At 32.7% G+C, this 23,989-nt stretch overlaps 1 protein-coding gene across 17 annotated transcripts in view; it reads right to left on the reverse strand.

Annotated features, from left to right (window-relative positions):
* Positions 1–23,989, reverse strand: part of LOC129253536 (TLD domain-containing protein 2) — a 323,786-nt gene that overhangs the window by 19,466 nt on the left and 280,331 nt on the right. The window contains exon 1 of one of the 17 annotated variants that reach the window (XM_054891970.1): positions 19,494–20,854. The exons of 14 other annotated variants lie outside the window; for them this stretch is intronic. In XM_054891970.1, the coding sequence (XP_054747945.1) occupies positions 19,494–19,709 (216 nt within the window). In that variant the 5' untranslated portion in view covers positions 19,710–20,854. Of the gene's footprint in view, positions 1–6,170; positions 6,811–12,399; positions 12,425–19,493; positions 20,855–23,989 lie in introns of those variants that run through there. 2 more of the 17 variants (XM_054869105.1, XM_054869104.1) reach the window with 2 other exon arrangements.

Genomic DNA, 23,989 nt, shown 5'->3' on the forward strand with positions numbered 1-23,989 from the left:
GTGAGACACTGTGTTTGATCAGTTGAGATCGAGAGCGAAAAACTTCTAAATTTTTTTGTCAATAAGCGGTTTTGTCACGTTTACAGCTGCTTTTTCAAACAATCGCTGACTCAAAGTATAACCAATGATATCATCAAAACCAGAAATAAAAAAAAAGAACTTATCATTGATATCTACATGCTTTAATGCATATATGCACACTCAAATATGTATGTATAAATAGCTGATAAATAAAAAATTCACCGTCAAAATTGTTTTCGCTAAATTTTCGAAGAAAACAACCACAAATGTTAGCAAACATATTAATTTCATATATTCATAGTTAGATGGCAGTTAATGGTAAAAAAAAACCCTGAGTTTATTATTACTTTGCTATTGTCAAACGTTCAACGTTCAACGCTCTCTACTTGACGCAAACAAGCAGGGTCACGAAACATTACTGTTGAAGTGGAGTAAACAAGGTGTCTGGAATGTTTCTACCTACATACGTACATATACCTATATATGAGGTATGTAATTACAAAAGTATGTACTAATATAGATATATATGTTGATATATGTCTTCTATCATCAGGTATGTGTATATGTGAATACCGTTGACTTAAGCGGGGAAGCCATTCAAATAGAGATTGATGGGACATGTGTGGTTTAAATACAAACAAACATATGTTTGTAAGTATGCGTATAGATGATACACATAGATTTGTATACTTATAGAGTGGTATGTATATTTAAATAGCGGTTGATTATTTTTAACTTTTTTTTGCTTTTGCTTTTGCAATGTTTATCGATAATGTACGAACGAGCCCTTGAGCAAGCGGTACTTCAACGACAGTTCAATACACTGCGTGAAATTTGCAACTTGAAAATTAGCACAACTAACCCAAAACATTTAATGCGAATATATAAAGTCAGTAGTGTGATATGGTTTCTTTCAACTCACATACTTGCGCCCAAATTCAATCTATTGACAAAAATTTAACTTTTTTTCCTGGAAATATTTGTGTTTTTGTTAAAAGTACTATCTAAAGAAATTGCGCGCAACTTTTTCTTAAGTGGACAGAAATTGAAAACTTTTTTTATGTATATTATATTTCTTTTACGAGCTCAATTTTTAATAGCACCGCAAATGAAAGCAAATTAAAAAGGTATATAAATGCTTTAAAAAATATATACTTGTAGATGGAAGATAGGGTGAATGGCCCCAGGCGAATAACATCAAGAAGCGTACCACAAATAGAAGGAAGAGCTCGGCCAAATAAACAACAATGGATGTAAGCGTCAATTATTATAAGCGTATTTTGAATAATTAAAAATATAAAAACAATAATAAAAATATATTTCCCAATAATTCATATCTTTCGTGGTAAGCTAAATTTTTAGTAATTTTCAAAGAAACAACTAAAACATCTAATTAAAAATAATGTAAAATTTTGTATAATCATAAAATCTTTAAATTTCATACATTTTTTTTTACAAACGTAAGTTAATATTTTATAGTAATTATTTCATAATTTTCTGTTAATTAAATTTTTAGTAACTATAAGAGTAAGGAAAATTAAAATATCGAATATAAAAATTGGAATACCCAACTTTTAAAAATAAGCTTTTTAAAATATTATAGTTAAGACAAGTTAGTTTCCTTATTTGTAGTAAGGCCGAACAAATTTAAATGCACTTCGTACCGAGTGCGTCAAGATTAACTATTTACTAAATTTACCTAAGATAGATATGCATCATTACGGAATGGTAATATATATTAAAGAATAATGAAAATTTGGTATAGTAAAATTAAAAGTAGAAAAAAAAAACAAAAATATTAAAAAAAAATTTTAAATCTGAATTTTTTTACAAAGTAAAAGAAAAATTAAAACTTTGATAACAAATTTGAAAATGTAAATCATTAGATTTTCGGTTAAGCCAATTTGGTATTAATGTTAAAAGTAGAAAAAACGAAAACATGTAAAAACGTTGAAAATTCGGAAACAAAAAATTAAAACTATAATCTATCAACCGATTTAAGAAGTATTCAATTTTTGATTTAAATTCGCTTACTCGTATGTATATCAAATATATGCAAATATGAGTATGTAACTATTTACTTTAAATATTAGGTGGAATTTCGCTAATTTCTCATTTGCATTGACATCATCAAATTTCATGGATCATGCAGCCAAAATTAGTACGCTTGGTACATGAAACATACATACATATGTGTACATATGCTGAATGGAGGTAGCAAATAATTACTGTTCGATGGTTTGGAAAAACTTATAGATATACATTCGTGCTGTTTTTTATCACTTCAACTAATTTGGTAATTTTTAGCTCAAAGCCGCCCACTTATGACACAAAAGTTGGATTTAAAAATATTAGAATACCAAATTTCTTAGAAAATAGCCGCCATATGAGCATTAATTGATTCACATATATGCATGTGCATACGTACATATTCCAAGCATTGGTTAGTGTGCACACATACGTATGCATGGAATATTTGATTAGCGAAATCACTGCGCTTTTCACTCAACTGTCAATGTGCGATGAACGCGCGTGGCTGGGGCAGTGACAAAGTGCCAATTACCGGCGGCGTTTTTGTAGCCGCATGTACATTTTGTTGTTGTTACTACACATTGTCTAAGCAGTGATTCTGGGCTGTGTTCGTTACTTTCTGCTTTGTGCTGCGCCATCAAATCAATTTGTGATATGCAAACTGCTGAATCGTAAGTATTAAGTGAATATAAGCAATAATTTATTTTTTATTAACACAAAAGTGATTGAGTGTGGGAATATGTATTGCTAAGTACAACATGGCTATACGAGCGGTGAGATGGAGGCAATGGAACCACAAATGTGTAAAAATATGAAATGAAATTAATACTAATAAGATAGTGGCGGCTGTGCACGTATTTAGCCAGAAATTACTGTAATCAAATTTATTGTCAAAGCTGGAATTACCGCTCAATGGAACAGGAATTTTCATTTGTATGTACTAATATTTAAATACCCGCCTAATGACGATTTTTCACTAGAAGAGTATATTTTTCATTATAATTGTTCGTATCTCATTATTGTAGCACTGATGGCACACAGCATGCAAAGAACATTTTTAAATTTTAAATTCTGTACAACTAGGCGTATGAGTAATATTATATGCATGCGGCTGCATTACTCATACAACATGCGGCACCCTAATGTTATGATATAGATTAGAGAAACTAAATACCCATAAAACAAAAGTAATAACCATTTTTTCTAATAAGCGCAGAGAAAATAGCGAAGTGGTGCAGTTACTTCAAACTTTACAGCTTAGAAAAATTTCAAATCAGCCAATTTCAGCGCCAAATTAAGCATGAAAATACAGATTTATACAGAAATACATATATACATATATACACATACACTAAATGTGTTGTATTTTTTAGTATATAGTCTAATAGATGCCTGTATGTGTTAGGTTAAATTATTTTTCTTTTCTTCTCTATATGCTGCCGATACAAAAAACCCATGTAACCTTCATTTACGTTCGCATTTTGCAGTGACATTTACATTTGCGTGTTTTCCATTACTCACAAGAACAGCTAGAAATGAATTATGCATAAGCGTTCAACGACAAGTTGAAACAATTCATGTACATATGCATGTGAAAGTGTTTCACTACCGTTTTTGTGTACTTGCGCATATGTAATTACGTATGAATTTTTATTAGAAAAGGCCATGATTTTCAGTTGTGCACGTTTCAATTAAAAGTTTTAAATCAAAGTTTACAGGACAGAGTGCTACTTCATTTGGCGCTGTTGTTGTTATATATTATATAAAATACGTTGACTCAAACTCGCCAGAATGAAGATAAGCTTGCATGGAAAAAGTGTAATTCGATGGAAGGTTCTGCGTGCAAAGGTAAAGCAAATTCAAAGCACCAGGGACAGTTTTTGTTGCACGGTGGAAAATGTGGCAGTTATGCTTCTTTTTAAGGTTAATTTCAAATTTTGTTAGAGCAGTTTGTAAAATATGAGGATAAATATTAAGTGAGATAGCTGATGGCAAAAGAAAGCTGCCTTTATCAAAAATTTATGAAAAAAATATGGGTCATATCATTTAACTGATATTTATATAGTAGCTGTGGAAGAAAACGTGCGAAATTTTATACAAAAAGAATTGTCAATACTTAATAGGGATTTGAGCGCCTTTAAACTTGCACTCTTTTTAATTTCGTAAAACATTTGACGGCCGCTGTAGCCGAATGGGTTGGTGCGTGATTACCATTCGGAATTCAGAGAAAACGTAGGTTCCAATCTCGGTGGAAGATCAAAATAAATAAAACATTTTTTCTAATAGAGGTCGCCCCTCGGCAGGCAATGGCAAACCTCCAAGTGTATTTCTGCCATGAAAAAGCTACTCATAAAAAATATCTGCCGTTCGGGGTCGGCTTCAAACTGTAGGTCCCTCCATTTGTGTAACAACATCAAGACGCACACCACAAATAGGAGGAGGAGCTCGGCCAAACACCTAAAATGGGCGTATGCGCCAAGTATATATATATATATATACATAACACATTTGAAACTTTATGTTATTATATTATTTCTGTTATTTGTGTGTTTCGGACTACATTCACTGAATTTCACTGACCCGAAACCATCATACGAATCTCGTTGACGATTGACTAGTCTCTTCTCATTAAGTGACAGAGGTACCTTTCAGGCAGTATTGGCGAAATTTACTGCCCGGCTCTTCTAGAAAAAATACAGTTTAATGTTCCTTGCAGAAATTTTCGTCGCTTCAAGATTTTTCGCATTGGCTTTAATAGGACATTATATAGTGCCACTCGTTAGAACGTTGTCTAACTTTATTTACCTCTCAACCTTTTTGGATTTGGACACTTTTTAATTTATATATTGTAAAATTTGTATTTTAGTGTTGAATAAGTATCTTAAATGTCTGTTCTGAATTTTGTTAGACATTATTGAATAAATAAATAAATATATAACCATACATATATGAACTATATTTTTATAAAAATACCAAAAACGCAAAATTAAATTAAAACAGATTCTCTACTTTGAGTATGTACCTTAACGGACCATACAAACATTCTGAATTTGAGCTAACCCGCCCTAGGACTTTTTTGTTTTTTTTTTAATAATACAAAGTTGTTTTTCTTTAGCCAATAAATGTTCCGATTATATTATACGTTGAATTGGGCCGTAAAAATAATTTTTGGAAGTATTTTGGCGACAGCGCTACTTTCATAATAGAAAATAACCTAGTATATCCTGTCTGAAAAATTGCTCAACTTCTCAGTGAAAATTTAGTCAATTTATTTTAACCGTCACGTAGACGAACATGTTCAAAGAGACGAAGAGATTAACAGATTAACATTAAAAATAACCTTATTCTGTTAAACTCCACACGTTTATAATATTTTTTTTACTCACACTGGTCTGATGGTATTATAGGCCCCTTTTTTTTGAAAACGAGAATGAAAAGACCACTTATGCCAATACTGTGCGAAACGACCGCATACATGGCTAACGAGTTTTTATTTTTTGAAATTTATTCAATGGGTTGTGGGCATCTGCAGTCTGTTCAGGACGGCGTCACATGCCTTATCATACATACAACCGACTTTTGAATATTAGAAGAAAGCGTAATTTTAATTTTTTGTGCTATCAATTTGTCATCGAGATCACGAAATTCAAACTTATTATTTAGCCATGTATTTTTTTTTCGAAATGGGAAGCTTTAGAGCCTTTGAAAGTAAACGGTATTTCCGAGTTACAGCCTCTGATGCTCCGAAAACTTTATCGAAAATTTCAATCCCATAACCGAGGTATATAAAAAGGAACTAGGGGGCCATTTTAATGATTTTGTACTTCAGCTTGAAAGGCGTCTGCCATTAACTAATTTCAAATCCCAAGTTTTGTAGTTTCATAAAAAATATATTCGGCCGATTTAGCTCCATGTGTATTCTAGTGAAATATTCAATGAACTAATTTTTGAATTTTTGATGTTTTCATACTAGATCAATTTATAATCTACAATTTATCAGCAATTATTTAACATGGGTATAAGCCTAATATAATTTCGGAGGAAGTAAGTATGTCTAATTCACCCGCGCTGCATACACTGCCACATGCTTTTAGATTTTCTAAACTAAATATATTTACCTCGCGTCGCAACGCTGGATTTAACACCAATTCACACATCTTTATGTTTTATACGTGTCTGGCTGTGAATGCTTTATTTTTTGCACTTTCTGTACAGAATATCGAAAATTAGAGTCTATTTAATAAAAGTCCACGTCCTCTTCAACGTTTCAATTTTTTAATTTAAGATAAGTTTTCTTTCAGTTAAGTAGATATGCTTAATTAATACGCCTTTCTGATCAGAGAATAATCAAATCTGAATTAAAATATGCGCAATTGAACTTTAGATTCAATTTCTAACCCACGGTAGGTAGGAAGTAAGTAAGTGAGTAAGTGGTGTTAAATGTTATCACTGCTTTGGTGTGAATTTCTCACACTACACTAAGCAAATAGCTCAACATCTGAGATTAAATTAAAAAGAGCACACGAATTTACACAAGGTTTTTTAGTGTTTCTGTTTTTTAATTGTTACACTGGCACAATTAACAGTCGGCGAACAGCCACAATTTTTTTACGCTTAGTTAATCGGTCACTTGTTCACGCATAAAGGTGCTAAGAGTAACAAAACGTTGCGAATCATAAAATCAAATAATCTTAGAAGTTAACTGTCAACTTCTCGCCATGCGTATGATTCGCGCGAAAGTTGTCTGATGGCGACTGCAATTCAATACAAACTGTTGCTCAGCAACCGAATCTGAGCTGAATGAAGGGTGAGCTGATGAAGCTGTTTGTGCCAGTGCGCTAGCTCACGGGTTTTGCCAGCTGACGGGCATTTTTGTTGCTTGTTTGCTTTAGTTGCTGGTTGACTGACTCGTCGATTAGTGTTATGGCCAGCTGGTCATTAGAGTGACCACGTTCAAGAATTTTCAATAATGGCTACAACAAAAGTTTTTGCATCATTTGCATGGCTTGCGTGGGTCCGTTGGTTCGCCAACTCTCACTCAATTACTCTCTACTTGTATGTATTGCTCTCCCTTTTCTCATTCTCCTGGCTTCATTCAGGTGTAGTGAGCGCATAAAATAAATACAAATATGTTACGTCAAATTTACGGCTTTATACGTATGTATTTTTGTTTACATAAATCTGGGTTTGCGTTGGCCAATACCACATCGTGCTAGGCACCTTTTAATTTACTGCGGCTGTTATTTGCGTTGTTTCTTTTGTTGTCTCGCAGCCGCCGCCATTTCAATTGTTTTCTATATTAAATTTAAATAGTAATAATTGCAGATTGTTTTTTTTTTTCTAGAAAATTTAACGTTATTATAGAGTTTACGATTTGTGTGTGGCTTAATAGAAATGTAGAATTAACGAGTTTAACAATGCTACATATAATATATTCTCAGCCGCTCTTTGTGTTTTGCTTGTTTGTTCGGTAATAATTATGTAATTATTAAGTTAACTCTTACTTTATTAAATAAATAAATCGAAAAAAAGATTGCGTTTAATAACAAGTTGGTGGTTGAATTTAAAGTGAAATGAAATTATCATAATTGAAGATAATTTTACATATAAGAAGAGTGTAACAGTAATGCCAGCTTCTCATTTTATCTGGTATTCATTTATATTTTGCAAATCATACATATACAGTCAGCGTCAAAATAAAGTGTGCACCACATATTGGTAACTTTTGACCATTTATTTATTTATTTTGAAATTTCAGTTATTTTTTTTTTTTTTAATTTAGTTCACAGGAAATATTATATATAGGAAAACAGTATAGCACAGTGGTAAATAGTAACTTCATCAATATCAGCACAGAAATATAATATCATATTTATATACTAATATACTGCCATCTCCGGAGTGGGAAACACCGTTGCATTGGGTATATCGACTGGAAAATGAGTGTCTTGACTGCTAAGTCGTGGCTTAGTCAAAAATGTCAATTTAATGGATCTCAATCCGACTGAAATATTGTGGGAGTTAGCTAATAGGCGGATAGATAGGAGTAGCGTAACAAATGGCGATGATCTTTTCAATAGATTTCAAGACCCTGGCAATAAATTCCGCTGAAAACCATCGATTGCATCAAACCAAAACGATGTGGAGCAGTGACAAAAATCGATCGAAATAGTCGATTTGTTACAAAGCATTAGCTTAATATAATTTTAGTTTTGTTTTCAAAAAAATGAAATTTCTTTTGTTCACCCAATTTTTCAGTTGTCTTAAAAAAATGATTTATTTCTATCTATAAATATGGGTATTGTTTCAATTAAAAACATTGTTTTTACTTTCAATCGACATTCTACAAAATTGAACAAAAAAAAGTGTACTTATAATTATTCTATAATACGGCATATGATTTGGCCATTACTGTATATGCACATGAAGCGGAATAACCTCCTGCTTAAATACCGCTCAAGAATTTCAGCATTTCGCGGCGCTTAATACTCGCTTTGGCAGTTGCTTCGATAGTTACATTCGTCCTTATTGAATTTCACTCGAATATATAGGTATATAATTTGCATGAAAGATAATACGATTTGCTATTTTCGTCTTTAGTTTATGCAATAAATGTTAGGAAATAAAAAATAGTTAGACTCAGCTGCCACACGGAGAGTTAAGCGGGTTCTCGACAAAGTGGAACCCAATCGATTAAACTGCGCGTACTTAACAAATGCATAACTTCCATTTTATGGTGAAATATAGACATAATTTTGCCAATTTAGAATATCTTCATTAAAAAGAAAGACAAGATTTGTTACCAGCTTTAAGCGATTATTAAAAGTTATAATAAATAAATATAATTGAATGTGGTGATAACGAAAAGAACAATAATTTTAATGCAAAAATAATTTTTTGAGAACTATAATTAAAAAGTTGGAAGCCCAATTAAGGCACTTATGCGCACAAGGGTATTTATTATAGGTACTTTATAAGATATATTCGAAGTAATACTAAAGCACTACTTTTAACCATTTAGTGTGAAAATCTTACATTTGGAGAGCACCAAACAATGACAATAATTTTTTATTTCGAATTAAGAAATCTTTAAAGCGTTTAACTTAATAATTTTAGTTATTTCTTTAATGAGCAATAATTTAAGCAATTAAAAAAAAGGTTGTTTAACAAAACGATTTTCGCATTTTTTTCCTAAAAAAAATTTTACGCTTGAGAATTTTGTGCAAATTAATGTATGCTTACTAATTTGAATTAGAATTTGCATGAGAAAATTTTGCATTGGACACGCGATGCATTTTATGCACTTAATTACATATGCATTTATTTTATTTTATTTTTTTTTTTTTAATATAAATTATTTTGTTAAAAGTATGAGAACAAGGAGGAGATGCGTTTTGACAAAAACAAAAGACTAAGCATGTAATTAAATAAATAACGCACAGATTGAAAACGACTAATTGGCTGCTTCCTCATTGGCAAAACTGTCTGAGAATCGGTTTCAAAACAATGCAAGGAAGAAATCGAGGCAAGGAAAAAGGTGAACAAAGAAATTTAAATAAATAAATAAAATGCGAGTACATACAAGCATATGGGCGAATGTATAACATACGTAACGACAGGCAAAGGAAATAAAATAAGCAGGCAAAGCGAGCGAAATTGTCAAAATATGAAAACAAACTTACGAAAGAGGAAATTCGAGATTATAGAAACGACTTTTACTAGATTTTTTGATTTGTTAATAAATAGTGCATAGTGTTTCCGTATTGACTAAACGTTCATTTTAAATTAAAATAATAATTGCAAATGATTTGCGGGTCTCTTTTCAACTGGGTAGTTTTCATATTTTCAAAATTAGCTGGGCAGTCTGCTCCCAACTAGTTATAAACTAACCAATTGTGGTCTTGTTGTCTACCCTCAACAAGTTATATAATAGTTAATTGCGGCCTAGTGCACATTTTCAGAATGAGCTGCTTTTGAACGAGAAATTAATCTATTTTGATCTGCTTTCAACCCGTTACAACTATGTAGGTGATATGGTTAAAGTACCAGTCTGGCACTTTTTTTCTTTTTATTGAGTACTATGTACTTTGGCGGCTGCCGTGGCCGAATGGGACGGTGCGTGGCTACCATTCGGAATTCAGAGAAAGAACGGTGTAATTTCGGTGTAAGATCAAAAATTAAGAAACATTTTTTTCTAATAGCGGTCGCCCCTCGGCAGGCAATGGCAAACCTCCGAGTGTATTTCTGCCATGAAAAAGCTCTTCATAAAAAAATATCTGCCGTTCGGAGTCGGCTTGAAACTGTAGGTCTCTCCATTTGTGAAACCACAAATAGGAGGAGGAACTTTGCCAAACACCCAAAAAGGGTGTAAGCGCCAATTATATATATATATATATATATATATATATATATATATATACAGTAGGTTCTGTTTTTATGCGGCTTTTTTTTATGCGGTTTTGAAATAGTGCGGTTTTTTTTTAAATTACAAAATGCATGTCGACCTATGGGGAATTGTACATATAAACAAGATTCTAAACCAGCTAAGCAAAAACTCATCACAGATTGCATCAGAAATGCTAACCCTACAAGTATGGAAGATATATAAAGATATAATTTTCAAAGATACAATATTTTGTTTATGCGATTTTATTTAATTATTTCAGATTCATGCGGTCTATGGAACGTATCTATAGTAATAATATGGGACTAGTGCCCTTTTTTATGCGATTATTTCAGATTTATGCGGTTTTAGCATTTGAAACGTATCTATAGTTTTACTATAGAACTAGTAGCTTTTTTTATGCTGTTTTTTCTTTATGCTGTTTCTTGCGGAACGTATCTACCGCATAAAAACAGAACCTACTGTATATATATATATATATATATATATATATATATATATATATAGGTATATACAAGCAGTGTGAAGTTAATAACACTTCATATCGTTCGCCCTGTATATATATATACATATGTATATGTGTATTTGAAAAGCAATTTTTGAAGTCCTTAGAGTCCCTTATTCAGCAAATATACTGCATTAACGCATTTTGGAAGATAGTAAAACGTACTCGTTCAATAAATGGTTCCGTTAGGGCTTTTTCAAAGTACTTTGCATATTTCAATAATACAAATAAACTAATACAAAAGGGGATCTCACTTGGCTGAGTACTACACTTTCGATCAAAAAACTGGTTTAATCGCTGCAATTTCCCAGATTTTAATGGCTGTAGTTTTGAGCCCAAAGTCCATTTAATGACTCGATGTCACTCCACATTTCCGCCTTGAAAAGCTTTTCATAAAACGCGGATGTGACATAAAAATAGGTATTAACCATTTGTATCATAGTTCATTTTGGGGATATATGGTTTGGATAATAAATAATGATATTTGGATTTATAATTAGTTTTTTTAATACTTTCCCAGTAGTGTTTAAGTATTTAAGATTTAGCTGTTTTTACAGAAGAAAAATCTACTCCTGAAATGTCTTCATAATAAGTAGACAAAAAGCTGACGCACACTTATCATTACGATGGTGTAAATGATGAAGAGGGCTGTACTAAGCGAACTGTGAAATTCATTTGCAAAATATAGCTTTAGTGGCTCATATCAATAAATCAATTAATCGGAATGGAACTAAGTTGATGAGCGCATTTCGAGGTTGTCGAGTTGGGTGTTAGTTACTACCAGCTGGCTCAGCGACAACATATTTAAGGTGCACAATAGACAGAGAAATAGCGCACTTATAGTGGCCTCTATACGAATTGTTATTTCTTGGAAGATTAACTGATATTCGTACATATTTTTATACCAATGTGATTTTGTAAGAATAAAAATAACTGTTTTACGGGGTTATCCAATAAAAATAATCATCATTATATGTAATTGTGTGTTAAGTGCGTTATTTCTCTGTCCATACCTGTTTGTGTATACAAATGCTGGTATCAACAACCCACTGTTTTATGATCTTTATCGCTGCTAGGAATGGTGGCTGAAAGGAATTTGACACGCTGTTGAAATCTATTATAATTTTTTTCTGTTTGGTGGTTTTGTAAAAAATATCAAACAAACTAGTTCGATTTGGTTTCGTAATTAGATGAAATCACATTTGTGAGCTTATTTCATTTGAGTCCAGAGCAACATACATAGATACAAACCATATGCACATACTTTGGAGATTCACGGGCGACCAGTTTTATTGGCCGGTGAGCGCACACAGTGCGATTTGATGTCACACAAGTGAACAAAAACGATACTTTGTACACACCGCTGTGTTAAATATGCTTTTAATTAAACATTTTTTTGTCAAATTTTTTTTTTCCAAACATTTTATGTTCACTTTACCTTGCGTTCACTTGGAATGTTCGCAAACATAATTGAATCGGTTTCGAATATAAATATACGTAAATGTATGTGTTTATATTTTCTTAATTTTCCCCACTTTTGCGAGTTGGCTTCACGGCTCGAACCGGGATTTCGCGACGTGTTCCGTCTGTTTCGCCTTATCTATCTTAGCTGACGTGTGCCAACATATGAACTCGTGTAGCAAGAGAGACACACCGTTGCAAACTGTTGCCACAAAGTGGCACATCCGAGTACCAACGTGATGAGCAAACAACAATAGAATGAGCTACATTAATAGCCTGTTTTTACTTGCGCACACACTCATGCATGCGCGGCTATTAAGCGTCAAGGCAATAAAAAATAGTAATGAGAAAATAGGTAAAAAAATGAGTAAATGAAAAGTCAAGAGGTTTCAACAGGAAAAAAATAAAAATAAAAAAAATGACAAAAAATAAATATGCATAGGCAGTTGTGAAGGTCTAAAAGCCACTGCGATCCAGTATTTTTATACGAAATCAATAGATATTAGAACCTGTGTTCGACATTCATTCTTCTAGTAGAACTTGTGCCCCGCCAAGCTATGTCTGATCTTCAAGAGTTGTTTGTTGCCCTGCAAAAACACTTCTCAAACAAAAATATCTGCCATTCTGTAGTGTTAAATTTGTAGAAAAAAACCCAAAACACACATTATCAATTGTAGGAAAAGCTTGGCCCATATACCTTTGAAAGTATGCACCCAGCCTATTGTTATTAGTTGTAACAGTCTAAAAAGCATTACAATGCAATTTGATACAATGGTACGCCATAATAGACGACACGATCCGGACGGGTGGAAGCGCGCAGCCAGCCATCTACAACCAGAAAGCAGCCAGCCGGCAACTGGCAAAACAGCTTCTATGCACTGCGTCAGCTGCAATCACTGTCGCCAACAGTCTGCGGCACATATTTACTAAGCCAATATGCGGAAGGCAATCATGCAAATAGGTTTTACGGAAGGGGTGGTGCTTCTGCTACTGTTCGCAACACCCGACGCCTTTCGCTGCAATAAAGCTGACAACGCATTCTGTATGTTGAGGATATTTACTTTCATTATACACTTGTGGTCACATAATTAAGTCAGTTCATCCTTTAACGATATTCGCAAAATTTTCCATGGAGAATTTTTTCATTGTTTATTTTATAACAAAAACCTTATAAATCAAAGTTCCACGCACAATTGGAATTTAGCACGAAAAATATGACAAAGATTGCAAATAAATTAAGCGGCTAGATTATGTGATCACAAGTGTATATGTATGTATGCTGGGCCATACATTCGTGTACATGCATATACATATAGTTGAAAAACGTTGCTGCTGAATAGTTTATGTGCGCTCAAATGTAAAGAAAAGAACACTTCCTGGACCGAGAAAATGTAATGACTGCTTAAGGATAAAATTCGAAAAGTAAATGATCTGCCGACGGAGGTGATACAATTTTAAAATACTATTGGAAATGAATTCAGACAATTAAGTTTTTAATTGCGTAATCGCCTTTTTGTATTCACACACAATCTAACAAGCTAACTCATTTAGCAAATTAGCTTTAAAAGAAAATTTATAGAGGTCATCTGCGTCTGTGCCCATTTTGATATTGGGCCCGGATATTTTCCATTCAATCTGGCCGCAAATCAAAGTGATCCAACAACCCTACCCTTATTTCACCTCGTCTTCATTTTAAATACATTTGATAATCGGAAAGATATTTTCATACATTTTCGTTTTTAATTTAATTACTCAAGATCAATTTTGCCTTCCACTTGTTTTCTACATTTTGTTTTCATAACATTTCGCTAATTTTATTTTAAATTAGTTTAATTATATTACGATTTTGTTTTTGATTTTAATTTAATTTCCGTTGGTTTCAATATTTTTTGTTTAATACTTTTAATTTATTTTAATTCATTTAAATTCATTTTTTTTATTTGATTTTATTTTGGTTGAGTTTTATTTAAAGTAATTAAATGTTTCATTTTTAATCCAATTAATTTAATTTACTATTTTTAACTTCCTTTGTTGAATTTATATTTAGATTGCGTTAATTAATTAGCACAATTTAATATTACTTTAATTTCATTTAATTTTAATATACCTAATTTATTTCTTAATTTTATTTTATTCTAGTTTAGTTTTATTTACTTTGCTCTTCTCATTGAATAACCCCAGGGTCGCATGGGGAACATAACTCAACTATTTTTATGAAATGAGTTCTTGTGTGGTAAATTGAGGTTTAATCGTCTAAATTTCCTAATTGTATAATTAGGAAAATATTAAGTAGTTATCCATATTAGTAAATATTATATGCTTATGTAAAATATTTAATATTTTTACTAATTGTAAACCGATGATTCTAGTAGATTTGGGTAAAGATGTTTGTTGTTTTTTTGGCTCAGTCACTGCAACACTGGCTTAGCATCCGAATTTCATCTAATGTGGATTAATTGTGGCGACAGCATCATAAAAATAATACGAAAGAGAATGTTATGTATTTAAGACAGTCATTTTTTTAACTGGAAAAGAGAATAATATGAACTAAAAGTGGTAAGCATGTTATAAATTACTGAGCTTTCCGCTAAAGCCATCTACTATGCGACATTGGCGTTGATTGCGATATGTTCGGTATGCTTACAGATGGTCGCGAAGTATGTACTTGTAATCTAATTTTGCAACAAATTAAATTGCTTTATGAGACACTAGAGAAGTCGTTCCTAAGAAAATTGAACTTTCGTTAATGGAAGAATGTATCGAGAAAGCTGAAATCTTTTACAAGCGTTACGCTTTGTTTAACTATGCTGAAATAGTTCAAATTACCCAATCTATCAAATCAACGAAGAGAATGGTACGAGTACTCGAACTGCTTATTACAGATACTCTAGCAATATTAACACACTTCTCTTGATTCTTTTAACTTGATTCGTAATTTTTTCACATCATTTTTTTTAATTTATGCTTAGTTTGGGTTATTTAATTATATAGATTTTTGATTATTACGAATATTTAAATTTTGCTCATTTTAATTTTATTTTAATTAGTTTTTATATTAAAATTTAATTCTTGATTTTACTAAATTTCCTTCAGATTTCATTTTTCTTAATATTTTTATTGATTTAAATTTAATATTTATTTAATTTTATTTTGTTTTGTTTTTTATTCAATTTAATTTTAATTTAAATTAGTTTAATTATATTAAAATTTAATTCTTGATTTTATTTTATTTTCGTTTAGTTTCATTATTTATTTAATTTTATTATTAATAATTAATTATTTTTAAATAAATTACGGCGGCCGCCGTAGCCGAATGGGTTGGTGCGCGACTACCATTCGGAATTCACAGAGAGAACGTTGGTTCAAATCTCGGTGAAACGCCAAAATTAAGAAAAACAATTTTCTAATAGCGGTCGTCCCTCGGCAGTCAAAGGCAAACCTCCGAGTGTATTTCTCCCATGAAAAAGCTCCTCATAAAAATATCTGCCGTTTGGAGTCGGCTTGAAACTGTAGGTCCCTCCATTTGTGGAATAACATCAAGACGCACACCACAAATAGGAGGAGGAGCTCGGCCAATCACCCAAAAAAAAGGGTGTACGCGCCAATTATATGTATATATTTTCGTTTGTGATTGGGTTGTATACCGAATTCCTACACATTTCATTGACCCCAAAATATGTAATAATTTCTTTATGTATGTAAGTTACGCTTTTTATTGACATATGTAAATCGCTAACAAATTAATGTTTTCCACTGAAAATGCCCGAAAGCACTGTTTTATGACGCCGAGACCTAAGTAATTGGAAAGAAAAACGTGGTTTAGCAAACAATTAAAAATAACAATGAAATATGGCAATTTGAAATGAGCACGCAGTTTTGAAAAACAATTTATTTTATATGCATGTATGCATACGTACTTATACATATGAACGTACTTGTATGCATGCGGGTAAACGAACCGTTCATTCAATGAAAATTTGCCTGTTTAAAGTTAATAATTGCTGTCAAGGCATACAAATCTGTTCAATACAATATTTTAGACAGCAACGGCAATGTTGACAAGGAAAAAGAAAGTTCAATTTTTTGGCTAGACACTTATAAATACATACATACAGGAATATACGTATTCCCATTCCCATTTCGCCGCGTTATGTTTTTGCAATCGCGTATTTTTATTTTTATATCTATCACATATACATATATACATATATGTGCGTTTAAATATTGTTATGTTGTGTTATATGAACTTAAAATATAATATTTAGTCGATTTAGTCAGTCAATTTATTGACTGCTTTTAGGTATAAGCTGAGCCAATCAATGGCAATGCTGCCAATCACTAACTGACGAGTAACAAGCTGTGCAACAAGTCACGTCTTTATTGTTGTTGCATTACCCTGCAAATTATCTGTTAAATGATTCTTATTATCTCTGATATTATGCAGAGCAATTTTTTTAATTTAAATACCGTACGCCTGGATCGTCTAACTATCAGCGCATCTGCCTGATTTGTATTTTAGTCATATCGTATACTCGTGTGGTGAGAAATCACGTGGAAGTTGCACAGAATGTCTAATAATTGTGTTCATATAACTAATATTCATGCTAACATTTATCTTTTAATTGCTATTTAAGATTTGCTTCTTGTCTATGGTTGGTTGGTTAGGTATATGCAGGCGCCTTTGTTTTCATTTTGTTTAAAGTTTTTTCCTCTTTGTATGTGTAAGGCTGAATGTAACCCGACTCGATGGGATGGGCCACAATCTGTGCATTTTCTGTAGTTTTAAGTATTCATTTCATTTTTTGTTTTTATCTGTTTTTGCTTTATATGCATATATTGTGTTTTTATACAAGTATATTTAGGGCGAAACAATGCTCATTTTGGTTTCTATATTTGGATATATGTATGTATGCACATATATAAGTATGAAAACGATTTTATCTTTTCGCTTTCAGAAGGTACTGAGGTGTAGGTGTGTCAATATGGTATTAACCTGACATTTTCTAACGGCTATGAAACTTCTCGTTGCACTGAAGCTCACTAGGCTAATGAGTATTTTATTGTCAGTTCCTGGTATATTTGTATAGATATTATAGAGCGGGGAAAATATGAAAAAAAAGACGAAGCATTAAAATTTAACGAAGTCCAAGCTGAAATGAAAAACAGAATATGCACAATGTTTGCAGAAAAACAGCCCTGTAACTTTTATATAATATACATTTGAAGTCGAAAGCTCATCCTCAATTTTGCTATGCGTTGCACTTAAAATGAAGAGATAAACATTTAGGAATGATCTCATCAAAGTCTAGGCCCTTTGTCCCTTCGACAGAGTTTAAAATTTGCTTCCCGCAGGATAATTTAAAAGACTAGAAATATTAATTAACTAAAATTGGACAAATTTCTCTGATTGGGAAAATGGCTGCCAAAGAATTTGGATATTGTGGGTATTAAAATTTTAGCAAATATGCTTAATGCTAAGTTTTATTTTTAACTTTGAAAACAGTCTTAATTTTTTTTATAAAGTACTACTTTTACTTGCTAGAATTCTGTAGTACTATACATTTTACTGAAATTAAAAAAAAAAAAACCTTAAATTTGTCGATTTCTTAGGAAGATTGGAAAAAGGCTAGCCTTCTTTTCAGTGAGTTTATTTAATACAGATTGAAGTGTGCAAATAAATTTTCTTAATAGCGAAGGCAGTGCCAAACATCGAATATATGGAGCAATCAGAAAAATGTATGTAACCAATTTAAAACTATTGCTTTTGGAAATACAGATACTCTTTTAATTCAAATTTGCATTTTTTATAATAAGGAAAGTTTGAGTTAAATAGTAAGCCACTACTTACTTCCATAAAAAATTTGATTGTAAAGTTTCGTCCGAAATTTCACATGAGTCTACTCGCCTGCTTTGAAATAAGTTATTTGTTTCCAGAAAAACGTTTTTAAAAACTTTATGAGCACTTGCGAGCAGTGCTTAAGTGCTGATGGAGCATGGAGATTCGAATATTTAAAATTTTTTATGACCAACTGAAAACCATATTTAAGAACCCACAATATAGTTTAAGAAAAAAGTAATGATTTTTCTAAATTGTAGTGGTGTTACCCTTTAGAGTTGGCAATAAAAAATTTTGCGGAAAATTTTAATTATATTTTGTTTTATTTCAATGGTTTTGTTTTTATAAAAATATAGCTTAAATACTATATTTATCCAGGTTTCAAACAAGATATATAACAATTAGACAAAGTTTCATTAGAATTTCGAGCTTTTTGGGCACCCAGCTTTATAGCCCATTAAATTTTAGCATAACAAAGGACAAGTTTAAAGGAAAAAATTATCGAGAATCAGAGAGAATTTTTTCCCACTTCAAATTTTATTCTTATAATAGAATTTCATAAAAGAGAACAAAACAATAACATTTTTACAAAATTCTACATAAAAAGTGTGAATTTTTGATTGAAATTAAATGAATGTTTAAAAACTTTGCATAATGTTTTAAACTTAGATGTATGTCGTTTTTTTTTAATAAAAATGTGTATTCAAATTAATTAAACAACAAAACAATAGTAGACTGCGAAATTTATGCTATACCCCTATTGAAAGCCCTTATATTTAGTAATTTAACAGCTATCTATGAAAACTTATTAATTTTTTTTTATTTGCATAATTAAAAGTTGTAAAATTTTAATTGTAAACGTGATCAGGCCCCACATGAAAGTGTTTAGAAATATACAAGACTGCGCAAACAGTTGGAGTTATGGACAATTTACAGCCCGACACAAAATGTGTTTTTTTCGGTTTACAGTACGAACTTAGCTGCGCCATTAATAATTTGAATAAATAATAAAAATATAAAAAAGTTATGTACGTAGGTGTTCGTTTCTCTTCAATTCCAGTAAAAGATGCTAATCATATTTCATTTGTATTAATTTCCACAAACAACTTATGAGTGTCTGAACAACTCTGACTGCTCACGTTTGTACATTTCATTAACCCCTCGCGAAATATATTATACACCTAGATAAGCGGATGAAGATTTAATTGTCGTTATTGCTGTTGTGCAACACTCACCGTTTCATGCATTTCACCACCCTCGTCCAACAGGCCCTCAACACTTTGTACATCTTTAGTCGGCGTTGGTGGCGGAGTAGGGGCACGATTTTTCGCTGTCAACATTGAGCGTGGCAAAAAATTGCGACCATAGCGTAGATAAAACCAACGACCCCATTTCCGGCCGGCGGCAGCTAATGCCACCGCACAACCGACCAACGAAATAACGAACCACATGCTGCTGATGAATAATTGTTGCTTTGCAAGCGATTGCCGGCACGAGTAGTAGCTGCAGCGATTAGTGATAAGAAAAGGCAAGCAAGGTTACAACAGAAACCTTAGGCTGACTTTTTCTCTTGTTTATTTTTGTTGTATTTTGTTTTGGTTTGCTATTCCCCGCTAATAACTCGCTCGTTACGGGTTTGTTTATAAACAAAAGCGAATTCGTACGATAAGCGGAGCGTGATTAGCTGCAGGAAGACAAAAAAAAAGCTTCTGTTTTTTGTTGCTTTCCAAAGCTTTGAGAGTTTTAAAAACGTCGGTTTAGTTGTTCGCTCGGTGCGTATTGCGAAATTGAGCGAATATGAGGGAGCACAAGTTGTGTCACCACTCTTTTAGGCATTCGCTACGTGCGCGCAGTACTCCGCCTCTCCTATCGATTGGGGCTATTCGCGCTCTTCACCCTACTTATGTGCGCTCACGTATTTTTGTTGGCGCCTTTTGCGCTCTCAATTATTCTGTGCGTTGGTTGTTTTTGTGAAAGTGTGTGTGTATGTGTGTGGAATTGCGCACTCATCGATTTTGATTTGTTATCTGGTTTTATTCTATTTATTTTATTTCTTCATTTTTCCTCTTTCATACACTTTATAGTTCGCTCACTGTGGTCTTGTGACTTTTATATTAACACATCGGTACAGGTAGTTTTTCCACTTTGATTGTCATTAGATGTACTGATACTTGTTTCTCTCCCTTAGCCACCAAAATCGCAATCGTTTTTTATTTAAGAAACTTTTTAAATTTTTTAGGACATCCATATGCTTCTGTAGTACATTAATTCATATTGTAAACGCTTTTATTACAGGTCAATTACTTCGTTCTTAACATGCCTTGGCATGTTTTTTTTTTTAAAAAGAACAAAATCGATTGCACAAATTCATGAACATTAATTAACTAGCTCAGCAGTCAATAGCTGTGAATGTGACAAATAAAACTGTTACAGCAGCTTCGGAACAAGAAATACACAAACTTTCAAACAAACAATTGAATGGCAGCTACACAGCTATCGTTTGACGTTCCGCTCTATGCTCTACAACGTTTGACAGTGAAAATTGAAACCGTGTTTATAGTGCCAGAAGGTGTTGAATTCTTTTCGATGAGCTAAGCAGTGGGATAAGTAGCAGCTATCCACCGTATCGACTGCAAACGTGGGTGAGTATATGAACAAACACAAAGCGCGCAAGACGGACGCAATGGAGAATGGCGAAATATGAACTGGATTTCTCCAAACGGCTAACATACCTATGTATATTTCTCTGTTTGCTTCAACGAGTACGAATGGCGCCGATGAGAGGAGCAGTGCAGCACCACGCAGCAAAAGCGATAAAAATAAAATGGTAATGGCTCATATACAGCAAAAAGACTTTTATATGTATATATATAGAGAGAGAGGGAGAGAAAGTGAGAAATGCTGGTCCTGTGGCATTTTAGAATTTATGTGTTACGCAAATGAGATTGTGAGCTTTTGGGGGAGCGTCTGACAATTTAATCAATGAGGAGTGAAGCTGCTCACAAGTTTCGACAAATTCGAACGAGCAGCGAGTTGTTAAAGCAGTTACTTTTCCAGTTAAAGAAACCGGTTACCTGTTTTAGAAGTTTGTAGCTAAAGTAAGAGAAGTGCATGTTTAGTAGTCACCCGAGTGGAAGGTGGCGTATGTGCATATGTATGTATGCATGTATACACATCAAGTGATGCCGTAACTGGCTGGTTTAATGCCACTTTTTATAATTAATTGGTTTATTTGTGTTTCTTATCAACCAGCACAAGTCTGGTGAGTTGTGCTCGCTGCAGCAAAATGAATGTATGCAACTTCTAGTTCGCTTATGAGAAGCTTGAGTTGAAATGCCGTTTCGATTTGTCTACCATAGTTAGGTGGCATGCGCGCAGCGAAGAAAACCTGCTCAACAGGTGAACGGACAGGCGTACAGTGCAGCAGATGTGATAAATGCGTATGTAACTATATAAGTACAACCATCGGTATATGTATGCTCGCCTATATATAGATAAAAAAGTATAATTTGTAATAAATATAATTGGCAAGTGTGTGTTTTGAGTTTGACTGAGCTCCCTCCCATACAAGGTGGCCAAAATTAATCATAATTTTTGTTTTTAAAATTTTTTTAAAATAATTATAAAAACAAACGAGTCCACCAAATTCTTATTTGGCCGTTAAGTGCTCCATTGCTTGTCGGTTTATATGCTGCTGTTGTCAAGTCCGCAAGTGTCAAATGTGATTAAAGTACGACGCCATTTGCAAAAATTGTATATACTCCGATCATTGAGGTGATTTGCGCCATCTTGTATTTGTGGTGTGCGTTTTCAGGTTATTCCACAAGGGGAGGGACTAACAGTTTTATCACACGGCGTCTAATCACCACATATCCTCGTGCCCAATATCAATTTTTGTATTTCCCATCCTTAGTAATAAACAAATTACCTCCGCTTACCGCGGCCATTGGTTGATTAAACTGATATTGAAGAAAACTGGTACTACGTGGTTACTAAATAATTGATTTTTTGATCTCATGATGAGACTGAGTTTGTTATTTTGAATAATTTGTACTATATAAAGTTGCAAGTGTAAGAAAACTTTCTGCTATTAATTTGATTCAAAGAAAATGTGATTTTGTTTACTTATAATTTCTTTCTGAGTTTACGTTACTTGTATTTTTGACATGACAACAGGGACTAACTGTTTTGACGCCTCCGAACCAAGAATGATAGAAAGAAGATTGCGCGCATCAGAGAGTACGTGACGTCACGTTTTCCAAGTTGTGCAGTATTACCAACCATTTGCTCTTCGCAATAAATTTAATGCTTTTTTATACCGAAAATGCAAAAATTTTAAAGTTTCGTGTTTTTTTCTTTTTTTTAATTTAAAGCTACCGAAACTTTAAGTTAAAAAAACTGTATTATTATACCAAAGAAGGTTAAAAAAGGCCCCTCTGAGAAGATTTTAGTGCTAATGAAAATTAGTTGGTTCTTATAAAATTTGATATTTTGAAAGTGTGAATTTAATTTTTTGCTCCTTTTAAGGTTATGAAAGAATATTAAATGTCCCTCTCTCAACTCTTCTTAAGATTGAAAACTTTTTACATATTTTAAAAGGCGTTTGAATTTACTGAATGCCAATTAAAATCATAGAGGTGTAATCGTTTCTTCCGGCCATCAATCCTTAGTGGGACATAGGGCATCAAGACGTGTATTCATTGTAAAAATAAGCAACAAAATACCAGAAAATACTAAAGAAACCATACTGACATTTTTACAAAAAGAGTACCTTATCTAGTTAGATAACCTCAAATATAGCAAATAAGTCGTTCTCTTAACAAAAGAGTCTCGCTTAACAAAAAAACTCAGAAGTTAAATTGTACATAAGCATAACACATTTCTTTAAAAAAAAACGCACATTCTAAAGACAATTTGTCACGCATACAAAGTTCTTTAAGTGATTCAATAAAAATTTGTTGTGTTATTTTCTTTGAATGGGCATTTTAGTGCGTTTTTATATCCAAAGCTAGACAACACTGCAGTAGCGAGAGAGAGCTTTGACTGCTGAAAGCAGAAGAACACCAACAACACCTGCAATCGCGGGCAATGCCACCAGATGTTAAAAAAAGTAAAGCTAAATAAAACTGAATGAATTATTTAACTACTTATTAAAAAATGTATATTTTACAAAATTATAAACATTACTTTTAATTAGAACAGGCTAGAAAAATGTCATGAAGAAAGAACTAAAACTCCGAGACTAAATAACAAAACAAAAAGCTAAATCAAGTTACGAAAATGGTAATCTGGACATACTATAGCTAAAATCACGTAACTCGTTGTCAAATTCGCTGAGAGCAAAGTAACGGGACTACGATAGGCGCCATCTCATTATTCTTTCCATCATGCCTCCGAACGACAGATGTTTTTTATGAGATTTTTGTAACAGAACTATGTACACTCGGAGGTTTGCCATGGCCTATCAAAAAGCGGCCGCCAGTAGAAAAAACCTTTTCTATCATTTTCGATTTTCGTGTCCACAGCGGATTTTCAGCCCGGACCCCACTGAAAGGTTGTCATGCACAAAGCCATACAGGGTTTCATAAACACTGAAATTTCATAAACAACGACAAACCAAGAGCCCTAACATTTGTTACCACGATCACTTAAATTATGAAATTTCGCCTTCTGAATAGTACTCGTTTTCTCAACTTGCTCGACCTCAAAATTCTATTTCCTATGTACATAA

The sequence above is a fragment of the Anastrepha obliqua genome, chromosome 1, assembly GCF_027943255.1.
Source record: "Anastrepha obliqua isolate idAnaObli1 chromosome 1, idAnaObli1_1.0, whole genome shotgun sequence".
Classification (NCBI taxonomy): domain Eukaryota; kingdom Metazoa; phylum Arthropoda; class Insecta; order Diptera; family Tephritidae; genus Anastrepha; species Anastrepha obliqua.